At 40.9% G+C, this 23,298-nt stretch overlaps 3 protein-coding genes across 5 annotated transcripts; 1 reads left to right on the top strand and 2 right to left on the bottom strand.

Annotated features, from left to right (window-relative positions):
* Window positions 1-634: 634 nt before the first annotated feature.
* asb5a (ankyrin repeat and SOCS box containing 5a) lies at window positions 635-3,964 on the bottom strand. The gene is given in 8 exon segments (XM_038992514.1): window positions 635-765; window positions 1,014-1,205; window positions 1,549-1,683; window positions 2,391-2,541; window positions 2,770-2,877; window positions 2,962-3,041; window positions 3,798-3,844; window positions 3,846-3,964. Coding segments are annotated over 8 exon segments (960 nt in total). The 3' UTR covers window positions 635-637.
* Window positions 3,965-10,627: 6,663 nt separating this feature from the next.
* On the top strand, window positions 10,628-16,902 carry neil3 (nei-like DNA glycosylase 3). Of its 3 annotated transcripts, none has more exons than XM_038993712.1 (10): window positions 10,628-10,863; window positions 10,976-11,085; window positions 11,232-11,366; window positions 13,586-13,799; window positions 14,068-14,142; window positions 14,284-14,450; window positions 14,814-14,983; window positions 15,257-15,683; window positions 16,042-16,222; window positions 16,404-16,902. In XM_038993712.1, the coding sequence occupies exons 1-10, from the start codon at window positions 10,756-10,758 to the stop codon at window positions 16,584-16,586; spliced, it is 1,770 nt and encodes a 589-aa protein (XP_038849640.1). In that variant the 5' UTR covers window positions 10,628-10,755; the 3' UTR covers window positions 16,587-16,902. The 3 variants fall into 3 exon arrangements, with proteins under 3 accessions (XP_038849640.1, XP_038849641.1, XP_038849642.1); XM_038993713.1 differs by lacking the exon at window positions 16,404-16,902 and adding an exon at window positions 15,796-15,854 and having other exon boundaries at window positions 16,042-16,156; XM_038993714.1 differs by lacking the exon at window positions 16,404-16,902 and adding an exon at window positions 15,796-15,850 and having other exon boundaries at window positions 16,042-16,150.
* Window positions 16,807-22,286, bottom strand: aga (aspartylglucosaminidase). Its single transcript, XM_038993715.1, has 9 exons — window positions 21,965-22,286; window positions 21,166-21,319; window positions 20,882-20,994; window positions 20,551-20,663; window positions 19,910-20,015; window positions 19,728-19,803; window positions 17,683-17,790; window positions 17,199-17,332; window positions 16,807-17,082 (listed from the first exon to the last, which is right to left on the bottom strand). Exons 1-9 carry the CDS (start codon window positions 22,062-22,064, stop codon window positions 16,982-16,984), a joined length of 1,005 nt encoding a protein of 334 aa, XP_038849643.1. The 5' UTR covers window positions 22,065-22,286; the 3' UTR covers window positions 16,807-16,981.
* Window positions 22,287-23,298: the final 1,012 nt, after the last annotated feature.

Here is a 23,298-nt window from a genome sequence, read left to right as displayed (position 1 = left end):
GAATTCAAAACGTTTAAATAAGATAATAGCAAGCAGCTCAGACAATAAGATCACACATAATAAAACACATCAAGCAAGCAAGTTTATATCTATATTTTTGGAGGATATGAATGTAGGAGTGAAGTGTTCTCAATGATAATGGTAAGGATTTTGGTGAATTTCAAGTTTTGCAGATGCACAAGTCTAATCTAAAATACATAACAAGATGATAAACCATGTTAATATAACAATCCAAATTAAATGTATTTTCCATAATATGAAAGCACTTTAAATTGTGTTATTGTATGTGCATATGAGCCAGCCACAGATTAATTTATAAACCTGCTGCAATATATTGATGAGGAACACATTTTCTAAGTGCCTTTAAACAGTCCAGCTCTGGATTTAAATGAAACTCTCCCTTGAAAATGTTCATAGCAAACCATGATTGCTGGTCATTGCTCCAACCCCAAATTTTAGCAGTTTCTTGTGAACCATACTAAAATCAGGTATAGGCTAAATCAAGTATGTATTTCATTGCTTCAAGTGCAAGTAGTGCTCCTTCTATCCTTGCAGGCTGTTGAGTTCACATGAATGACTGACACCAGGAAGATGCCACCACCACCACAGCCTTTGAGATTGTGAAGTTCTATGCTCATCATCTGTACTGGAGGTAGTTCCTGAGGGGGTTGGGAAGGGGAAGATGGTTGATGAGGTGAAACCTGTCACGGCCCACACGGTCACGGATACGCTGTCGACACAGCTGACTTAATGGTTGGGGCGTGGCTGCAGAAAGGTGGAAGGGAGAAGGGAAAACATATCATGCTATTCAACCAAATCCACTACAGCCCGGCTAGTTTGCTATTGCTTGAACAAGTGATATTCTATTCTATTCCAGACAATGATGGTTTAGTTTTAAACATATAATGGAAAGCTAGTTTGACTTGGGTAATAAACCAATAACACTACGATACTTTGGCTATAGGAATTCACTGATTTCTAAGGATGACTGTGAATAGGCCTATAGAACTTACCCTCATAGACCAGTAGAAACCGCTCTGTCAGGCTGCTGGGGGGAGCAGCCTCCACAGGTCTCTGGAACTCGATGTTCCTGGCATGGGTATCTGCCCCAAAGTCCAACAACAGCTTAACAATGGCAGTGCAGTCCTTCTCAGCGGCAGCGTGTAAGGGAGACTCCATATATCTACCTTTCTGTACATTTGCTCCTGTGTGGAGGCGTAAACCAAGGTATGGATATAACACACATTTAATAGTCCTATGTCATTCAGTTACAGGAAAGAAGTACTTTATCGATGTCATAACATGATGGATTTAGACTTATCCAGGTGGGTTAAACATATTAGTGGTGTAGAAATGGGCAGTTGCTCTGAGCTATCCCACCAAGACCAAGCTACTACAGCATTAGTGGTGGATGTGGCCATAGTGAGAGTGCTATACAGGTACAATACATTTCACCACTTGGGGAGACAGTAATAATCTTACCACTAGTTCTCCTCTCATCATACCTGGCTATGGTGATTTGGCAGAGCAGATGTGCACGTGCCTCACCTTCCCTCAGCAGCCTCTGGACACACTCTATCTCCTGAGAGACACAGGCGGTGTAGAGGGGCGTTCCCAGGTGAGGAATGTCAAAGTCCACGTCGGCTCCCCATCTGATTAGAGTCTCCACACACCCACTGCTGCCTACCGACCGTAGGCACATACATGGAAGTCATTACTGTCAGCTTTCCAATTACTGCGGTGGGCGTTTTAGCTAATTATTTCTGTACCCTGAATATGAGGATTACTCTAAGCATCATGGGACATACTCTGACTTGAATTATATTTGTGTATCTCAAAAACTGTACTCTGATTTGTGATATTTTGATTCAGATTTTTAAGTTTTATGTATTTGCCTCAATCCCAAGTTAGCATACAGCCCAAATGGTCAGTGAAATACACTTCAAGGTTCATACCAATGATGTATATAAACCATGGATTGCTGATGCTAAGTATTAGCCAATGAGAGGCTTTAAAGCCACCGGCCACCATATTGGTACACCTCATAGGAATAAATGGAATTCAACAGTATTTCAATTAAATGTTTCAAGGACAAGATAACATGTATTTAAGTATTTTTTTGTAGTGGGGACAGTAACATTAGTACTCACAAAAAAAAATGAAAATGTTTATATATTTCTTTCAAATATATATATATGTTTAGCTCACATAATATAATTTAAAAGTATGCATTAAGTGTCTGTAATAGAATAAACTAATTTAGACATTAATAAATGCATTGGCTTCAATACAGCAGCCCTTGTCATTCATCCAGGGTTTATATACATCATTGGGTTCATACTAGATTAATTAAGATAAGGATGTTGGAGTGATAAGGGTACTGAGCATACCTTTACTGCTGGCTTGGTGAATGGGCGAGGGCTGAAATACCAGAGCCTGGGGTTTGGCCCCGTTCTCCAGGAGGACCTCTGCACATGATACACTGCCCACTGAGCACGCGTTGAAAAGAGGAGTCACCCCATCAATGGTGGTGATGTTCACCTGCACAGAGTCTCATGTTAACTCTGACCGCTCAGCTGAATAACACAGCACCATTTTGGGGCAGAGAAAAAATAACAAATAACAGAGAACAAGATGTATTTTACAAAAGCTTATTAAGCCATTTCTTAAATGTATTATTTAGTACAAATCATTATTGCCTCATGTAAAAAATAAAAAAATAAAAATAAGGTATTCTTGATTATTAACGGATCTTCTCCATTGACTCACATTGGCTCCTGCAGCGATCAGAGCTCTGGCACATGCTACATGGTCTCCAAGGCAGGTCTCGTGCAGAGGACTCACATGGTCTATAGTGACTACATTTACATTGTGGCCCTGTGGGAGCAGCAGAACACCACCATAGTACATTGCAGAAGGTAAGCAGTGGGTGCACACTGAATTGGATTAGCTTTGGCTCACCTGTAAAATGAGATTCCTCAGAGCTAAGAGACGACCTTGGCATGCAGCATCATGTAAGGGTGAGCGGTCTGCCCAGGACCCTGCAGCAAACACAAATGCTTGTCACCCACAACAGCTCACCGTCTCACAGTTTTGATGAATGATTCCATTTCACAGGGCACACACACCTGGGTCAATATCCAGAATAGCACCAGATGCGTTCCAGACTGCATCATCATTGTTACCTTTCTCCATATCACTGATCTATGACACTATTGAAACTTCTATTCTATTTCACGTCATATAAAGTAGAGTACTAAGGATCCATGTAGTCCAATTGAGGGTGAGCCAATTGGCAATAGCCGTCAAATCTATTTTCTCTTGAACTAGCCTAACCTTCTTGATGTAAATCAGAAACAAAACATGTTCTGGGAAAACTAGTGTGAACTACATCACTGACCTTTAATAACGCACAACAAGATTTGATTTTGTGTTGCTGTTTGCTGCATTGGTGCTCCCTTTCCATGCGCCAAGCATGTTGGCACACTGTCTGTCACTGACACTGGGAAGCTTAAGTGCTGTTTTGGTCTGCAAGTCTGCCTACAGACCACAGTCAGTCAGTCAGGAATGAAAACTAGGGCAAGGGGGGGTGGGCCGTTCTATTAATAGTTTAGGGTAGAAATGAGCCTGACTGGTATGTACCGTATACACAGTTATGTTTCAGCTACTTTGCATGTTCAGGTCAACAAAGTGAGTATATGCATTGTTCACAGTAGCCTAATTATAAATAATCATTATTCTGATTTTTTTTAAATTGTGACAATAGACTAATACAGTAGAGAGATGTGGGTACTCACTGTGTCCTTGACCAAAATCATAGGACTCTGCAGATATCCTGGCCACCTCCTCTGATGATGTAAAAGTTGGAGAGGCAGTTGAGGCTTATCTTGATCAAGAGCTTGAAGCAGAACAGAGCCAGTATGGTGAGGTAAACATTGGAATAATGGAGCAAGGAGGGGATCATATGCCACTCTCAAGTGGTCCTCACTGAACTTCTGTGCCTGTGTTAAAATAGTTTAATTCTCATTGTTGTGTAGTGGAGTGTCATTTCAATTATGGAAGTTTCAGCACAGTCACTATCATCCTGTAACCAGTGTCCACTACTGGTTCCAAGGCATGCTAGGTGCTAAATTCAACTAGTAAATCAGAGCATTGTCCAGAATCAAGTTACAAGGAAGGAAGGAAGGAAGGAAGGAAAGGAGATACTTAGTCAGTTACACCATTGAATGCATTCAACCACAACAAGTCTACCGCATTTAACCCAACCCCTGTGAGTGCACATTTAATCGAGGAAGAAGGAAAATGCCCACAATAAGGTGAAGTTTCCAACTGTATATGAATAAGACAAAGTGCCCATTTCAGCATCTCTTACCTATTAAAGCATTATTGATACAAAGGAGTGAGAGTTGGTTAAAGGCATGGCTGGGTAGTATCATAAATGTTGTAGGTTAAATGCAGCAGAGAGCAGTATAATTCCACTATTCGTTGGGAAGGTGGGAGATTTTGCCAGTATTTCATTCCATTCTCTTAAGTTATTTTCAGCCTGGCTGAATCAGCCATGTTGTCCAACAACAACCAACAAATTACCATCAAACATGACCTTATAATGTTTTGATTTACCTTGTTTTCTGCAATGTTAGTTTGGACATGATTCTTTATCAAAATAGCTTTCCTAGTATTAGCCCAGCTGCCATCGTTTGTCATCAATCGACATAAGGAAAAATAGCGCCATCTGGCGGCAGTAGAACAATCCTAGTATTTGAATTCACACGTATTCCCAGGGGCTCAAGGGTGGGCAAACATTTCTTGGATGTGGAAGGTTCGAACAAAAGACAGGACAACAAACTCTGTGTTTAAACTTTCAAGCTTTAACCAAGCCAATTTCAACTTTATATGGAAAAATAAACATCATTATTTAAGAAAATTAGATATTGTAAAGTCTACTGAGGAAGGTGGACTGAATGCAATTGACTTTGATCCAATTAATTGATACACCATCCACAGTGTAATTAATAACTTCACCATGGTCAAAGGGATATTCAATATCTGCTTTTTTTACCCATCTACCAATAGGTTCCCTTCTTTGCGAGGCATTGGAAAACCTCCCTGGTCTTTGTGATTGAATCTGTGTTTGATATTCACTGCTTGACTGAGGGACCTTACAGATAATTGTATGTGAAGGGTAAAGAGATAAGGTAGTCGTTCCTAAATCATGTTAAACACTATTATTGAACACATAGTGAGTCCATGCAACTTATTATGTGACTTGATAAGCACATTTTTACTCCTGAACTTATTTAGGCTTGTCATAACAAAGGGGATGAATACTTATTGACTCAAGACATTTCAGCTTTTCATTTTGAAATAATTTGTTAAAATGTCCACTTTGACATAGGGTATTTATTGTGTATAGGCCGGTGACAAAAAAAAATCTAAATTTAATCAAAATGTGAAAAAAGTAAAGGGGTGTGAATACTTGCTGAAGGCACTGCATCTGGTCTACCAACATTTAAAGGATGATTGTGGCAATGTTCTATTGTATAACAATTTAATTCAAAGTACTATCTTGTTTGCACCAACAGGCAATACTCTACAGTAGTTAAGGCAATTCCACAAGCAATGCTTTTTTTAATCAAAGGAATGTTGACATATTCTACTGCAGTACCACAGATGTTTTCATTGGTTATATATGGATGTCAATTCTTAGATTTAAAAAAAATGCAACAACAAATTCTTAATAAATTTGATTTTTTCTGTGTTTCCTTTCACCTTTGAAAAGGAAATATTTGTTACAAGATTTCATTAGGATTTCTATAGTCATAATAAGAACCAGATACCTTTATTTTCCTTTATCACCATAAGAAGTTAATGAAAACCTTTATGGGATGCTTTTCAATATTGGATTACAGATAATGATCTTTCATTTATAATTATGTGATATTTTTTTGCTTCCTAATGGATGACAGTAATGTTGCATTTATGTACAATAATTCTTACAGAAATGTAGTTTCTTAAAAATTATATATATATATATATAACTCAGCAAAAAAATAAACGTCCCTTTTTCAGGATTCTTTCAAAGATAATTAGTAAAAATCCAAATAACTTCACAGATCTTCATTGTAAAGGGTGTAAACATAGTTTCCCATGCTTGTTCAATGAACCATAAACAATTAATGAACATGCACCTGTGGAATGGTTGTTAAGACACTAACAGCTTACAGACGGTGGGCAATTAAGGTCACAGTAATGAAAACTTAGGACACTAAAAAGGCCTTTCTACTGACTCTGAATAACACCAAAAGAAAGATGCCCAGGGTCCCTGCTCATCTGCGTGAACGTGCCTTAGGCATGCTGCAAGGAGGCATGAGAACTGCAGATGTTGCCAGGGCAATAAATTGCAATGTCCGTACTGTGAGACGCCTAAGACAGCCCTACAGGGAGACAGGACGGACAGCTGATCGTCCTCGCAGTGGCAGACCACGTGTACCAACACCTGCACAGGATCGATACATCCCGAACATCACACCTGTGGGACAGGTACAGGATGGCAACAACAACTGCCCGAGTTACACCAGGAACGCACAATCCCTCTATCAGTGCTCAGACTGTCCGCAATAGGCTGAGAGAGGCTGAACTGAGGGCTTGTAGGCCTGATGTAAGGCAGGTCCTCATCAGACATCACCGGCAACAACGTTGCCTATGAGCACAAACCCACTGTCGCTGGACCAGACAGGACTGGCAAAAAGTGCTCTTCACTGACGAGTCGCAGTTTTGTCTCACCAGGGGTGATGGTCGGATTTGCGTTTATTGTCGAAGGAATGAGCGTTACATTGAGGCCTGTACTCTGGAGCGGGATCCATTTGGAGGTGGAGAGTCCATCATGGTCTGGGGTGGTGTGTCACAGCATCATCGGACTGAGCTTGTTGTCATTGCAGACAATCTCAACACTGTGCGTTACAGGGAAGACATCCTCCTCCCTCATGTGGTGCCCTTCCTGCAGGCTCATCCTGACGTGACCCTTCAGCATGACAACGCCACCAGCCATAATGCTCGTTCTGTGTGTGATTTCCTGCAAGACAGGAATATCAGTGTTCTGCCATGGCCAGTGAAGAGCCCGGATCGCAATCTCATTGAGCACGTCTGGGACCTGTTGGATCGGAGGCTGAGGGCTAGTGCCATTCCCCCCAGAAATGTCCGGGAACTTGCAGGTGCTTTGGTGGAAGAGTGGGGTAACATCTCACAGCAAGAACTGGCAAATCTGGTGCAGTCCATGAGGAGGAGATGCACTGCAGTACGTAATGCAGCTGGTGGCCAGATACACCAGATACTGACTGGTACTTTTGATTTTGACCCCCCTTCTGTTCAGGGACACATTATTCAATTTCTGTTAGTCACATGTCTGTGGAACTTGTTCCGTTTATGTCTCAGTTGTTGAATCTTGTTATGTTCATACAAATATTTACACATGTTAAGTTTGCTGAAAATATATGCACTTGACAGTGAGAGGGTGTTTATTTTTTTCCTGCATTTATATTTATAGTACCAGTCAAAAGTTTGGACACACCTACTCATTCAAGGGTTTTGTTTTTCTTTATTTTTACTATTTTCTACATTGTAGAATAATAGTGAAGACATCAAAACTATGAAATAACACATATGGAATCATGTAGTTACCATAAAAGTGTTGAATAAAATCTAAATATATTTGATATTCGTCAAAGTAGCCACACTTTGCCTTGATGACAGCTTTGCACACTCTTGGCATTCTCTCAACCAGCTTCACCTGGAATGCTTTTCCAACAGTCTTGAAGGACTTCCCACATATGCTGAGCACTTGTTGGCTACTTATCCTTCACCCTGCGGTCCAACTCATCCAAAACCATCTCAATTGGGTTGAGGTTGAGTTATTGTGGAGGCCAGGTCATCAGGAGGCCAGGCCAGGTCAGTGATGGAGGCCAGGCCAGGTCAGTGATGCAGCACTCCATCACTCTCCTTATTGGTCAAATAGCCCTTACACATCCTGGAAATGTGTTGGGTCATTGTCCTGTTGAAAAACAGGCCAGAGGGGATGGCGTATCACTGCAGAATGCTGTGGTAGCCATGCTGGTTAAGTGTGCCTTGAATTCTAAATAAATCACTGACAGTGTCACCAGCAAAGCACCCCCACACCATAACACCTCCTACTCCATGCTACACGGTGGGAACCACACATGCAGAGATGATCCGTTCACCTACTCTGCGTCTCGCAAAGACACGGTGGTTGGAACCAAAAATCTCCAATTTGGATTCATCAGACCAAAGGACAGATTTCCACCTGTCTAATGTCCATTGCACGTGTTTCTTGGCCCAAGCAAGTCTCTTCTTCTTATTTGTGTCCTTTAGTAGTGGTTTATTTGCAGCAATTCGACCATGAAGGCCTGATTCACGCAGTCTCCTCTGAACAGTTGATGTTGAGATGTTGTTACTTGAACTCTGTGATGCATTTATCTGGGCTGCAATTTGTGAGACGGATAACTTTAATGAACTTATCTTCTGCAGCAGAGGTAACTCTGGGTCTTCCTTTCATGTGGTGGTCCTCATGAGAGCCAGTTTCATCATAGCACTTGATGGTTTATGCGACTGCACTTGAAGAAACTTTCAAAGTTCTTGAAATGTTCCATATTGACTGACCTTCATGTCTTAAAGTAATGATTGACTGTCGTTTCTCTTTGCTTATTTGAGCTGTTCTTGCCATAATATGAACTCGGTCTTTTACCAAATAAGGCTATATTCTGTATACCACCCAACCTTGTCCCAACACAACTGATTGGCTCAAATGCATTAAGAAGGAAAGAAATTCCACAAATTAATTAAGGATCTCTACAGATCGGTGTCCCACCCTCGCGACGGTTGAGCTAATGTGCGCTAATGTGATTAGCATGACGTTGTAAATAACAGAACATTTCCCAGGACATAGACATATCTGATATTGGCAGAAAGCTTACATTAGTTTTAATCTAACTGCACTGTTCAATTTACAGTAGCTATTATAGTGAAATAATACCATGCTATTGTTTGAGGAGAGTGCACAGTTATGAACTTGAAAAGTTATTAATAAACCAATTAGGCACATTTGGGCAATGTTTCATTGGATCAGTCTACAATGCTGCTGCCATCTAGTGGCCAAAATCTAAATTTCGCCTGGGCTGGAATAATACATTATGGCCTTTTTCTTACATTTCGAAGATGATGGTACAAAAATAAATACAAAAAAGTTTGGTTTTTCTTTGTATTATGTTTTACCATATCGAATGTGTTATATTCTCCTACCTTCATTTCACATTTCCACAAAATTCAAAGTGTTTCCTTTCAAATGGTATCAAGAATATGCATACCCTTGCGTCAGGTCCTGAGCTACAGGCAGTTAGATTTGGGTATGTCATTTTAGGAGAAAATTGGAAAAAAAGAGGCGGATCCTTATTATCTTTTAACAAGGCACACCTGTTAATTGAAATGCATTCCAGGTGACTACCTCATGAAGCTGGTTGAGAGATATATTCATGCGTTTTCTAGTTGCTTGTTCTGTTTATTGAATCAAGTGTTTTTTTTGTATGTAAAATGTTCCTATTTGATTGTGAAAAATTCTGAATAAAAAAATTATAATTTCAAGCTAAGAATTAAATATTTTGGTAGTCAAGTTATTGAAAGACATACCTGTTTTTCCTTTTAAGTTTTCGCTGGCAGAGACATTACTCTCTACTACAAGCTACAGTACATCAAGCTACATCAATGACTGGATGAATCCCATGCATCTCATAGGACGTCCAGGAATGTACAATGTATGTGCACATTTAAACAAAGATTTTTATAACTAACCCAAGATTGACCAGAGCATGTCATTTCCAGTGGTCTACAAAATACAGTCCACTCTGTTTGTTACAGAATCTATTTTTGGAAACACAAAACTGTATGGAGATCAAATTTGCTGATAGTTGCCCTAAATCATTTCGCTCCGTCTTCTCCCTCTTCCGGTTACTGGGCTTCCTCTCAACACCATATTAACACCATATTTGGTAGTGAGTGGAAACACCAACCGGATGCTTCATACTTATACATCCGGTGACATGTCTGGCTCATTGTGCTATCTGTGATTTAAATCTTCTTCTTCTTCTTCTATGGCATTATGGCGGTCCGCAAACAAACGTTAAATGATAACGTAAAAGGTGTATGCCGCCACCTACTGGATGGGGTGGAAATTGAGTAACTTTAATGCACGTTTTAATCATGTGACCATGTTAAAATTCAATGTCAAAAAGCTGGGCATTGTAGCATTTATTGCAATGGCATAAACTGCACCGCACAAATTGAAATCATTACGAGTGCAGCGGAACGCTTTTTGGGAGTCAGTGAGTTTACAGTTAGGCATTGAAAGAAATCCTGTCAAAGAATGTTCCTCCCTCACAGGCCCCTGAGCCTGTGTAAGAATGTGACTGAAGGAGTGGGGTGGGTTTTAATATGTCGGTTTTTGTATTTTGTATGTCGGTTTTTCTACAAATGACTTTTTTTTTCTTTCGTTTACCACACGTACAGTAGGTGGCGGCATGCACCTCTAACCCTTGTTTTACAACCGCATTCATACCATAGATGAAGGAGATGAACTCATATGGCGGGAATCCGGATGTTTAGGTTTTGTAAAAATTCAGTACGCACAGCTTCTCGTTGTATGGTTTTTATCAAATAGTTTGCAACAATAACTTTAGATACCAAGGTAAAATGGTTGAGGGTCCAGGATGCACATTGAATGGAGAAAAGATCCGCTCGAAGGTCCAAAGAGGACAGAAGGTGAAAGAATTCAGGGGAAGCTTGACGACAAACACACAAGTAAGTTACTATTGTTAGCTAGCTAACAGTAGCTAGTTACCGTACCAGTTATATCTCTGCTGTTGTAGCTAGCTAACTTTAGGTGATTGTAACGAACGTTATTTTTTTGCAGAGGAATGCCACCAATACGATCTCCTTCCAGATATTCATGGGCTGTCAATACACAGGAGTTGAGACCCTTGGAAAGGAACTCTTCATGTACTTTGGCCAAAGAGCTCTGAGGTAGCTAGCTGCTATTATGGGGGTGATGTCATTTTATTGATAGGAATCAACTGATTCAATTCGGGTATTAAATGTCTAATATACCACCCATGTAAAATGCATTTCTGAACTGTTTACATTTGTCATTATCTCTCTTCTAATGGCAGAGTCCACTTTGGTATGGATGGCTCTATGCAAATCAACCCCACTGACATCAAAAGCAGAAAGGGATCACCCCCTGTGCTGGAGATCCACCTGACCAATGACACAGTCTCCTTCTTTGACTCTACTGTGGAAATCAGGTATGGGGGATAATTCACACTGGGCTGGAACAAAAGCCTGCACTTGCAGCAGGCATCAAGGTACTACCCTTTCACCCCTGGCATCAACCCATAGTTCCAATTCAGGCTTTGATTGTAATCATTCTAACATGAAATGGTGTTCTCTCTACACACACACACACACACACACACACACACACACGATTGCAGACCAGAGGGGAGGGGAGGGGAGGGGAGGGGGGGGGGGGGGGGGGGGGGCAAGTCACTATTATTTGAGTTATAAGCAGGTCTCAAGTCAAAAGGTCAGTCTCAAGTTGAGTCCCAAGTAGATCGGGTCAAATCCAAGTTGTGCATTCTAACAACAAGTCAAGTTGAGTCACAAGTTTTCAAGTCAAGAAAAAAACGATCTATGCATCTGTCTATTTATTGAGGCTACCAGAAAGAGTGTAGATTTATTTACAGGTCTAGGTGATCTAATGGTGAGAGCACCATATCATGCAAAATATACAAGTAGATTGACCAAATATACATGGGCAATAGCCCAAAAGAAATAGCCTCTATATCAGGCTTAACCTCTCCTATCTGAATGTACACAGGTAGAGGGCAAGGCTGTACTGCCTCCCCTTGAGAAACCAAATCGAATCTGTCTAACAGGAGCTGAAACAGGCCTACATAATATAAGCACTTGGCCCCCAGGACCAAACCATTTTTCAATTGATAATTACAACCAATAAACTTGTTTTACAATATAAAATGTGATTTCCACATCCATTGTTACATTGGTACTTTTGTCTTAATCAGACTTAATGATATTTCAACACCATGGATACATGGAACAATAATTTTCTCTTATTCAACGTTCTGACTCCAAAGTATTGAGCGCAGGCCACATAGCCTATTTCTATGCACACTGAGACATGTGCGCTCCGATTACGCACAACAAAAATGACAGAGACATAGGACACAGACACACGGAACTCTGACATAACCCTGGGAAATATGAACAAAGGAAACCATACATTGAATCAAATAAACATAACTTCTACCTCATGAGTCTTGCAAACTGTCATGTGCACTATAAAGAGACGTTTAAAATGCATAGGGCCTATGTATTTTAAACGTGTGAAAGCAAATATTTCAACGGGGTAAAAAAGCACTCCACTGGCAGGAGTGTGGAGAGCGCAAGTGAAGAGCCTTGCCTATTGTGTGCGCCTTCTCAATAGTAATAATTAATTTGAACAAATTCCAAATGCAAACTTCATGAGTAAATTATCAATTTCAAGCAATTGTTACATACCAAAAGACCAGTAGGCCTGTGCTAGTAACTGTTGCCAATTGCTGGTGAGCTTGCAAAGTAAACAATTCATATTTATTTTTTATACCCCTTTTTCGCAGTATCCAATTGGTAGTTACAGTCCTGTCCCATCGCTGCAACTCCCGTACGGACTCGGGAGAGGCGAAGGTCGAAAGCCATGCCTCCTCTGAAACACAGCCAAGCCGCACTGATTCTTGACACACTGCTCGCTTAACCCGGAAGCTAGCCGCACCAATGTGTCGGAGGAAACACCTGGCGACTGTGTCAGTGTGCATTGAGCTCGGCCCGCCACAGGAGTCGCTACTGCGCGATGGGACAAGAACATCCCTGCCGGCCAAACCCTCCCCTAACCCGGACGACGCTGGGCCAATTGTGCGCAACCCCATGGGTCTCCCGGTCGCGGCCGGCTGCGACAGAGCCTGGACTCGAACCAGGATCTCTGGTGGCACAACTAGCACTGCGATGCAGTGCCTTAGACCACTGCGCCATTCGGAAGGCCAACAGTTAATATTCTTGATCAACACATTTTTGGGGGGGCTACATATTTATTTATTATGGCAATCCTGTCCCGACAATTTGACCTTTGCGCTGTACCCATCCTATAACTGTACAGCAAATCAACAATCTGTTCACTAGCTCGCCGATCTGTGTTGATTGACAGTTTGCTGGTCCAATCAGAGTGCAATGTGTGCGGTTTACTAGCCAATTTGTTGCAGTTTTTTTTTGAAGGGCAACAGTGCTGCAACTCTCTGGCTACATGTAGACTCTGTGCCACAAAACATTACAAAACCTGGCCAGATTAATTTCAAGTCATCAACCTCAAGTCAAAGTCGAGTCCCGAGTCTTGAGGGTCCAAGTCAAGTTTCAAGTTATTTTATATCAAGTCGAGTCTCGAGTCAGACTCGAGTCCACAACTCTGTTGCAGACTGACGGAGGACTGTGAACAGAGAGTGAGAGCTATGGAGAGTCTGGATGTCTGCTCCTGTAAGTTCAGCTTCTCCCACGCGGAGGAGATTGTGAGGAGGCAGAGCTGCAGGATGCTGTGTGACGTACTCCTAGACCAGGCCGTCCTACCAGGAGTGGGAAACATCATTAAGAACGAAGCCCTGTTTGACTCCGGTCTTCACCCTTCTGTTAAAGTGGGTAAAGCTGATACACCATCATTTTAGATACCTATACATAATGAGCAAGGTCCAGTCATGTTTTGGATTGCCTCTAGGCTATTTAGCATGCATTACAAACTACATGGAATCCATTCAGTAAGTGACTTTGGATGAGTTTATTCAGCACTGTTGTGACTGAGTAGTGTATTGCATTGCTATAATTTGCTAAATGGTTAAGATTTCAAAATGCTAATTAGAATGGAACCAAGTCAATGGCATGGACACAATTTTCCAAATCTTTCAGGTCAAGCAACTCACGGATACCCAGCTCCACCATCTTGTGAAAATGACACGAGATTTCACCCTCCTATTTTACAAGGTAGACTACACTTAGCAATGTAATGAAAGCAATATCCTATGTGCTAAATTACCTCTTAATTGAATAAAGATGCTTTACAGTAGTGTAAAGACCGTGTATTCATCAGCCATGTCCCTTTTGTTTCACTTCTGTTTACTTCAGTGCCGTAAGACAGGCTCCGCTCTCAACAAACACTACAAAGTCTACAAACGGCCTCAGTGTGGTCAGTGCAACGGGGCCGTCACCGTCTGTCGCCTCGGAGACAACGGAAGGATGACGTACTTCTGCGACCGCTGCCAGACTGGGGACCCAAGTGAGGTTAATGTGAGGTAAAGTCACAGGATCTGAATTAAAATAGAAATGAGTTGGGATGAAATTTTCCCCACATGGGCAGGCATACAATTTAACATTGGTTATGATCATTGGCCACCCGCGGTGGGCGCAAATGTTGTTTGAATCATGCTGCATGATAGCAGGTCAGCTGGAGAGAAATCCAAGATTCACCGGGGTAAACAGGTAAAAAATTCATTTTTTATTTAAAAAAAATGTATTTTATTTAAGCCATTATGCATCTTGTAGGTGAATTTTGCATATATAGTACAATCTGAATATAAAAAGTACTGGTGGACAAGAATTCAATGTATTTGCGACTCACATTAAACTTGTCTTCCTTTATACCTCCTCTTCTTTAGCAAGCTCCCAACCAGGAACACGTTAGTTGGCTGGGCTTACCAATGCAGCATGGGGAGCAACGATCATGTGGCCAAGAGGGAGGAAGAGGAGTGGGCCTGTCAACTCTGCACTCTGATCAACCAGCCTATGAGCAAAGCCTGTGATGCCTGCCTGACCCCTAGGCCTGAGCGTGAGTAGTCAACTACTCTTATATGGATGAATGTGGTTGTGTCAAAACAATTCTAATCACATTTAGGTCTGGTTTTATGTGTGGGCAGGTTTCCTTGTCCCAGAATGAGCCTCCTGCTGGACTAATAAAGCATTCTCAATGTTGAATCTCAATTTAGTTACCCTACCCTTCAGGCCAAAAATCCAGCTCTAAACTAACAGAATTGAATGTGAATCTAATTGATGTTGTTGAATAAAATAAACAGTTTTCCCACTGTCCTCATCCCCTCCACAGTCCCCAAAGACAATGTCAGCCCAGAGAGTTCACCCTTCACCAGAGATCTGATCAAGTACCCCTGCAATGCCTTCTCCAAACCACAAGAGGGCCTGAAAGTCAACCGCAGGGCCGCATTCGGGAACACCACCCTGATGTTCACCGACCTCAGCCCAAAGGCGAGCCGCGTCAACTCTCCCCTTCCCCTATCCTCCACCAACAGTCAGTTAAATTCCATGGCAAGAGGTTTAAATAAACACAATGTCTGCCAGGGAAAAAGAAGTAGTCCCAGTTATGCCTCTGGTGGCTGGCAGGACAAAAGCGGGGAGCTCTCCAAAGGGGAATCAACAATGGTCTCCTACAGTCAGCCGCACAAGAAAATGAGAATTGATCACAGTCCCTTTTCTGTCAGTAACAAACCTCAAAACGGAACCCACCATCATTTGAGGTGAGGGAATGGTGCTGCTTTCGTATTCATAAGTAAAATATTATAACAAGGTAGTTAGACTTTTGTGTGGGTAACTGGGATGGAAAAGCTTCCTGCTCTCTGTACTTTACAGAATTGTTGATTAGTGACCATACTGTACGTGTTGCTCCACTCAGTGAGCCCAGAATGTAGGTCAGTGTGCTAAATAAAATGTTCACAAACTGTTGTATGCCAACAAATGCATGTGGAATTGTTAAAATTCAAAGATGTTATCAAGTGTAGCGATAATTAAACCTACTCAATTTAAATTAACAGCTGATCCTTTGACAGTGAATGTTATACCATTTATCTAACAATAATACTTTTCTCCAACTGTCAGCCCCCCTCAAAACAATGCACCAACTGGGTGTACACAGACCCAGTCCCCTCCCAGCAACCCTTGCTGTGTGTCCCATGGGCGGCCCAGTGTGCTCCGATTGGTCACCAAGCAGGGGGACAACAAAGGAAGACAGTTCTACACCTGCTCGCTCCCCAGGGAGACACAGTGCAAATTCTTTGAGGTAAGAATTATGGTGGAATTGGTCTACATGTCCATTAGCAAGTAGATATGTGTTTGTTCAAACATAAACAAGTACATATTGAAGAGGTATTTTCCGCCTGATTTACAGACATAGAAGACTATTAGACTGACCAGGAAAAACTGGTGCCTCAGAATGACTGTATTCTCTTTTATGTCCTTAGTGGGCTGATACACACTTTCCATTCTGTAACCATGCAAAACGCTGCCTGGTGAGGACTGTACTCAAACTAGGACCAAACAACGGCCGCAACTTTTACGTATGCAGTTTTCCAAAGGGCAAGCAGTGTGATTTCTTCCAGTGGGCAGAAAATGGTCCAGGAATCTCCATCCTTCCTGGTTGCTGATGAGAGGAAAGGGGCAAGATACAAAGACAATAACTGTTTTGAACATCACTGCTTTTTGTACTGCTATTGATCCATTTTAGTGTACATTTTTTTAATTAATCAATGTATCACTTAAGTTTTCTTAAACTTCACCCTTGTTATAATATTAAAATCCATCACTGTCATTAAATAAATAATTGATCGCTTTCAATATAAACCATGGCTGACATTTGAAATGTTATGAACTGCACAGCTTTTTGTATTATGAGTTTATTCATAAAATGTGAACTATTTCTGTATTTATGAAAACATTCAAACAGTTTAGATTAAAATCCATGGCTCATAAGAAAGTATTGATTATCATAATTGATAGTGGCACTAGGGTACACATTACCTCAAATTAACATTGAATGGTTTTAAAAACAGTCAACTGATTGTAAAAGTGGAGAATTGGTCTGAGAGTTGTACACCACAAAAGGAAATTTGGAGAAGCCAGGAACTTTGTTGCATGCAGCACCTTAGAAAGAAGACAGAACAATGGGTAAGCATCACATTTATCATAGTATTTATCAGTCATAATTTGACTCACTTATGACCATTGTAACCATAACTGGGTTAATCTAGAGAACTCACCATAGTGGCCTGTTGTGTTGGCACAGATGACAGCCCCAAAGAACCCTGGGTAATGTATCTTGATCCTGGAGATGGATGTCTTACAAGCAGTGGATGGATCTGTTCCTGTCTTCATTAGCTCCACAGCCAGGTAACTGCATTCGTAAACAAATTAAACACATTTCATTAGTATCTGGTTTTGGCATCTAGCACGTTTAGCGATGATGAGCCGTTTGATAATCCTTAAAATATTTAAATGTCAGCTGTGCCTAAAAAGTAGACCCAAATGTAGACAAAGCAGAAATGTGAGTCTTATCTGGGGTGTAATTCAGTGATGTAAAACGTTCTGAGCGTTGCAGATAGAAATATAATGAATAGAGCCGACATGACACAAGCTGACACTTCTATGACAATCATATTTTGTCTACACCATATGTTTCTATCTGAACGTTCTTTAACGTTACATCCTTCCGAATATCTCTGCGCTAGAAGCCTGGATGGATACCTAGGTAGGAAGCGCATCATGACATCTCCATCTCCCGTTGCTGCCGCACCCCCTGCGGTGCTGTCAGCATAGGACCCTGCTCCAGCGATGGGAGAGTCCCCTACACGCCTACAGGACAAATCAAGGAGATGTACAGGTATACTCATCGTCAATATTCATTATATACAGTACCAGTTAAGTTTGGACACATCTACTCATTCAAGGGTTTTCTACATTGTGGACTGCCAAGAGTGTGCAAAGCTGTCATCAAGACAAAGGGTTGCTACTTTGAAGAATCTCAAATATATAATATTTCGATTTTACACTTTTTTGGTAACTACATGATTCCATATGTGTTATTTCATAGTTTTGATGTCTTCACTATTATTCTACAATGTAGAAAATAGTAAAAATAAAGAAAAATCCTTGAATGAGTACTTCTGACTGGTACTGTACCAGTGCCTTCGGAAAGTTTTCAGACCCCTTGACTTTTTCCACATTTGTTATGTTACAGCCTTATTCTAAAATTGATAAAACATATATAATACTCAGCAATCTACACACAATACCCCATAATGACAAAGCGAAAACAGATTAGACATTTTTGCAAATGTATTAAAAAGAAATATCAAATACCTTATTTACATAAGTAGTCAGACCCTTTGCTATGAGTCTCAAAGTTGAGCTCCGGTGCATCCTGTTTCCATTGATCACCCTTGAGATGTTTCTACAACTTGATTGGAGTCCACCTGTGGTAAATTCAAACGATTGGACATGATTTGGAAAGGCACACACCTGTCTATATAAGGTCCAACAGTTGACAGTGCATGTCAGAGCAAAAACCAAGCCATGAGGTCGAAGGAATTGTCCATAGAGCTCCGAGACAGGATTGTGTCAAGGCACAGGTCTGGGAAAGGGTCCGAAAACATTTCTGCAGCATTGAAGGTCCCCAAGAACACAGTGGCCTCCATCATTCTTAAATGGAAGAAGTTTGGAAGATCCAAGACTCTTCCTAGAGCTGGCCGCCTGGCCAAACTGAGCAATCGGGGGAGAAGGGCCTTGTTCAGGGAGGTGACCAAGAACCTGATGGTCACTTTGACAGAGCTCTAGAGTTCTGTAGAGATGGGAGAACCTTCCAGAAGAACAACCATCGCTGCAGCACTCCACCAATCAGGCCTTTATGGTAGTGGCCAGACGGAGGCCACTTTTCAGTAAAAGGCACATGACAAGCCGCTTGGAGTTTGCCTAAAGGCACCTAAATACTCTCAGACCATGAGAAACAAGATTCTCTGGTCGGATGAAACCAAGATTGAACTCTTTGGTCTGAATTCCAAGCGACACGTCTGGAGGAAACCTGGCACCATCCCTACAGTGAAGCATGGTGATGGCAGCAACATGCTGTGGGTATGTTTTTCAGCGGCAGGGTCTGGGAGACTAGTCAGGATTGAGACAAAGATGAACGGAGCAAAGTACAGAGATCCTTGATGAAAACCTGCTCCAGAGCGCTCAGGACCTCCGACCGGGTTGAAGGTTCACCTTCCAACAGGACAACGACCCTAAGCACACAGCCAAGACAACGCAGGAGTGGCTTCGGGACAAGTATCTGAATGTCCTTGAGTGGCCCAGCCAGAGCCCGGACATGAACTCGATCGAACATCTCTGGAGAGACCTGAAAATAGCTGTGCATCAACACTCTCCATCCAACCTGTCAGAGCTTGAGAGTATCTGCAGAGAAGAATGGGAGAAACTCCCCAAATACAGGTGTGCCAAGCTTGTAACATCATACCCAAGAAGACTCGAGGCTGTAATCGCTGCCAAAGGTGCTTCTACAAAGTATGGCGTAAAGGGTCTGAATACATATGTAAATGTGATATTTAAGTTGTTTATTTTTAATAGATTAGCAAACATTTCTAAAAACCTGTTTTTGCTTTGTAACTATGGGGTATTGTGAGTAGATTATTATTATTTTTTTAAATAAATTTTATAACAAGGCTGTAAATGTAACAAAAGTCAAGGGGTCTGAATCCTTTCCGAAGGCACTTTAATTTTAAACAACACATGCATACCCCGGGACCTTGTGGTTCGCTCCATTGGTTGATGTTCCTGCTGCAACTTGGCCATCTTTACCAATCACAATCATCCCTAATGTCAGGAAAAGGTACACAATATTAAATGTACAATTCTGATCTGAAGATCAAAGTTGACTATCGACCTCTACAAAACAATTCATTAATTTAATGAACTATACCAATAGTGTCATGTGCATGTATATCAATCTGTCGTTTTCTCCTTTGCCTCAGTGTGACTCTAGGTTTGTATGGTCCACAATATTGTGAAGGATCTGGGGAAACATTCTGTTGATATTAAAGGGGAAAGATTAGTCAACATCAATTTGGGTTAAGACTGTTCTATCACAGCAGCAATAGACAAATAACACATTAGGTTGTTTGTGATTATATCCACAGTTCTGTAAAGGATTTTTTTATTACATTTTTTTGTAATTTAGCAGATGCTCTTATCCAGAGCGACTTGCAGTAAAGCAAAGAGAAGGCTTCCAATTTAATGAAGATATTTTCTACTTCGACCAGCACACTACCTAAGCACCTTAATCTTTTGGCTATGGTTACCCAGCTCAATAGTAATTTAAGCAGCCGGTAGCCCAATATGCATAAGCATTGTATTGTCTACAGGGCTTTGGTTGTGCCAATGGTAACAGCATGTTGGGATAAACAAGAGTCTCTTTCATACATCCCGTAATGCATTATTCATAACATGGAAGTCCATTTAATTCATTACTTTTTCAAACATGGTGATATCCTTACATTTTTTCAGTACAGTATACAGTATACAAGATAATGACAGACCAAAGCTAGAGTAGAAAACACGCACCTTGCGATAATTGGGTTGGCAGTTGTCCTTCAACCACTGTGTGAAAATGCTGATAGATTTGTTGGTTGTAAGGTCTTCTGGAGTGAAGCCCATGTTCTCAGCAAATACTGATGCTGTGTTGAACATGGTAGTGGGGTTAAAAATAACAATATAGGGTCAAAAGCAGCAAACAGCAATACAATGTACTACTAACTGTATATGATGGAATGGTTAGCTATAGGAGGCTACTGTATGTTAAAGATAGGTGATGAGTTGCATGCAAAAGGAGTCAAATGTTTTTGCTGTGTCTGTCCCCTTAGCAAATAAAAGCCTATTTTGAATCCTGCAATACCTGATTCGCCCACCAGTAGTGTGTGGTCGGTGCGTTCCATCACGGCTCTGGCCACCCCAATGGCATTCTTGATTCTCCGCAGGTCTCCTACAGCGCCCACCTCCATTGTATTACTGCATCCACACAAAACCAGGAAACCTTTAATGAAGAATATTAATAATATTTCCAAAAAATGCCATGTCCCACTATAACTTAATTAAATATTGTATTGACTGAAATGGGATCAACTGATTTTAGACACCCCCAAGCCCTACTCTAATGACTAGTTAGTGGGTATGACTTGCCCGTTCATGATCATGGCATCCAGGGTGGTCTCTCCTCTCTCATCTGGGCTCCCTCCAAACCCCACACTGCCATCACACTGGTCAGCCTCGCAGCGGGCACAGCCCTTCTCCACGGCATCCAGCACAGAGCCTCCAGCCTGCAGAGCACTCCACGCTTTGAGAGAGAGAGTCACAGACAGACAGATGAGTGTTTGACTTAGTAAGAATATTGCAGTCTTGCTACATTCTAGGAATAAGTCTACACATGAAAATATACTTTATAAAAAATAAATGGATGTGCCTCCTGATTCGCCAATTAAACATTAATGGGTCCAAAGAGCATAATTTGTACATAAAATAATATGTTGGTTCCCACGCAACACACAATATGTAGCAGAGGTAGAACCTAGAAGCACACAATATTTAACTTTTTCACAGTATTTAGACATGATTTTGGTCACGCATTATCAGAGTGCCAGACAGTACAGTCCCAATCCTGCCAGATAACATGACCATCTCAAGGGATTGCCCATGAAAAGGAATAGGCCTAGGCTGCCAAAGAACCATTTGGTCAATGATCCCCCTGTTGCCAAGGATTAGTATGCCAACTGGTGATATTTCGACAGCTTGGATTGTCCACATCAACTCAGAAAATCAAATCAAACTATTTTAGAGGGCCACATTCATCTCTTGGGCTGGCAGGACAGATCTAGCTAGCTAATTTCATGAATGAATTCTTACAACTTTATCAAATGATACAATGTATCAAAATTGATAACTTATTTGCAACAATAAGAACAAAATGATACAATGTAGTTACCTGCCGCTGTAGCATGCTCGAATGGCCATGTGTTTATAACAAGAGGCAATGTTGCGTGACCAAATGGCAACAAAAACATCAATATAAAACAAAGATGCATTTTGACAAAAGTTTTGCAAAAGAAATAACGTTAGCTTTCAGTTTCAACTGCAATTTTTGTCCAGAACATGTTAATTGCACGTTATTATTTTTGATGGTCCACAGTATTTCGAAAATATACGAGGCGTTTTGAAATTAGTTGGTTAAAAATAAACCTAGCTTTCATGAAGGATTTCATTATGAATAAACGTTCATTTTTCGACTTCCTTGTTTTGGCACATGACTAGTGGGCAGGCTTTTCATTAAAGGGCCAGTGTATCTTTTCAGTGCAACGCATATGTTGAAATACAGCTTAATGCTCTGCATTGCTTTTCTGCAATTACATGGGACTTGATAAAGTAAACAATAAAAAATACCATGTTTGCTGCACTCATCATGCCAACACATATCTAAATTCAGATCACACATGTTAACTCCTTCACAACTGTAGCCTAACAATAAATCTGTGAAATAAAATGGACTGACTCCATCCATTTAAAATAGGTTCACGATTAATGTTAGTTGCGGGAGATATTGGATTCAACGTTTTGCTGGAACTGAAAACAGTGGATTTAATTTGATCTTCTCATCTCAAACAAAATAAGACAAAAGCACAGGCTACACAGGGAAAGTAACAAAACAATCAAGTCTAACCTTGAGAAGTGAACCTTAGTAGTGTGTCATCTTTTACATTATTCATTTGGAAAATGCAATTTTCACTGATATTTTATTCATTGGTTAGTCCTTAAACATGGCATGACATACCATGATTGTTACAAGGTGTCTGGTGGGGAACAATGAAGAGAGAAATATAGAGTATAACTTTTTCTGTGTTATTGATCAAAATGAAAGAGCAGAGGCTAAAAGGATTGCCCTTATAGGATATAACTTCATCCATCACACATGCCCTTTGTGATGCAATTTTCATGATGTCCTCCACAGCTTTTCAATAAACAATGTCACTATAGTTGTGTAGAATAAGCATCACAGCTCAATCCTATGAATAAATGTTGCATGTCAGCATAAAAGACAGTGAGAAAAGACACCACGTGCACATACTGTATGAGTCTATAGTCTCATAAGAAGAAATGAAATATTATGAATGCTTATAGCATGTGAAATAATTTGGGCTGTCGGTCAATTCAAATGGGTGATTGATTTATTTTCCCTATTAGTTGATTACTAATACCAATGAATCTGATACAAAGAGTTAGTAATCCTGACCTTTGTTGTGTGTTGTGGCCAGAGTAAGCAAT

The sequence above is a fragment of the Salvelinus namaycush genome, chromosome 5 (genome assembly GCF_016432855.1).
Source record: "Salvelinus namaycush isolate Seneca chromosome 5, SaNama_1.0, whole genome shotgun sequence".
Classification (NCBI taxonomy): Eukaryota; Metazoa; Chordata; class Actinopteri; order Salmoniformes; family Salmonidae; genus Salvelinus; species Salvelinus namaycush.
Note: the sequence above shows the minus strand (reverse complement) of the source record. Positions and strands in the feature narration are given on the sequence as shown.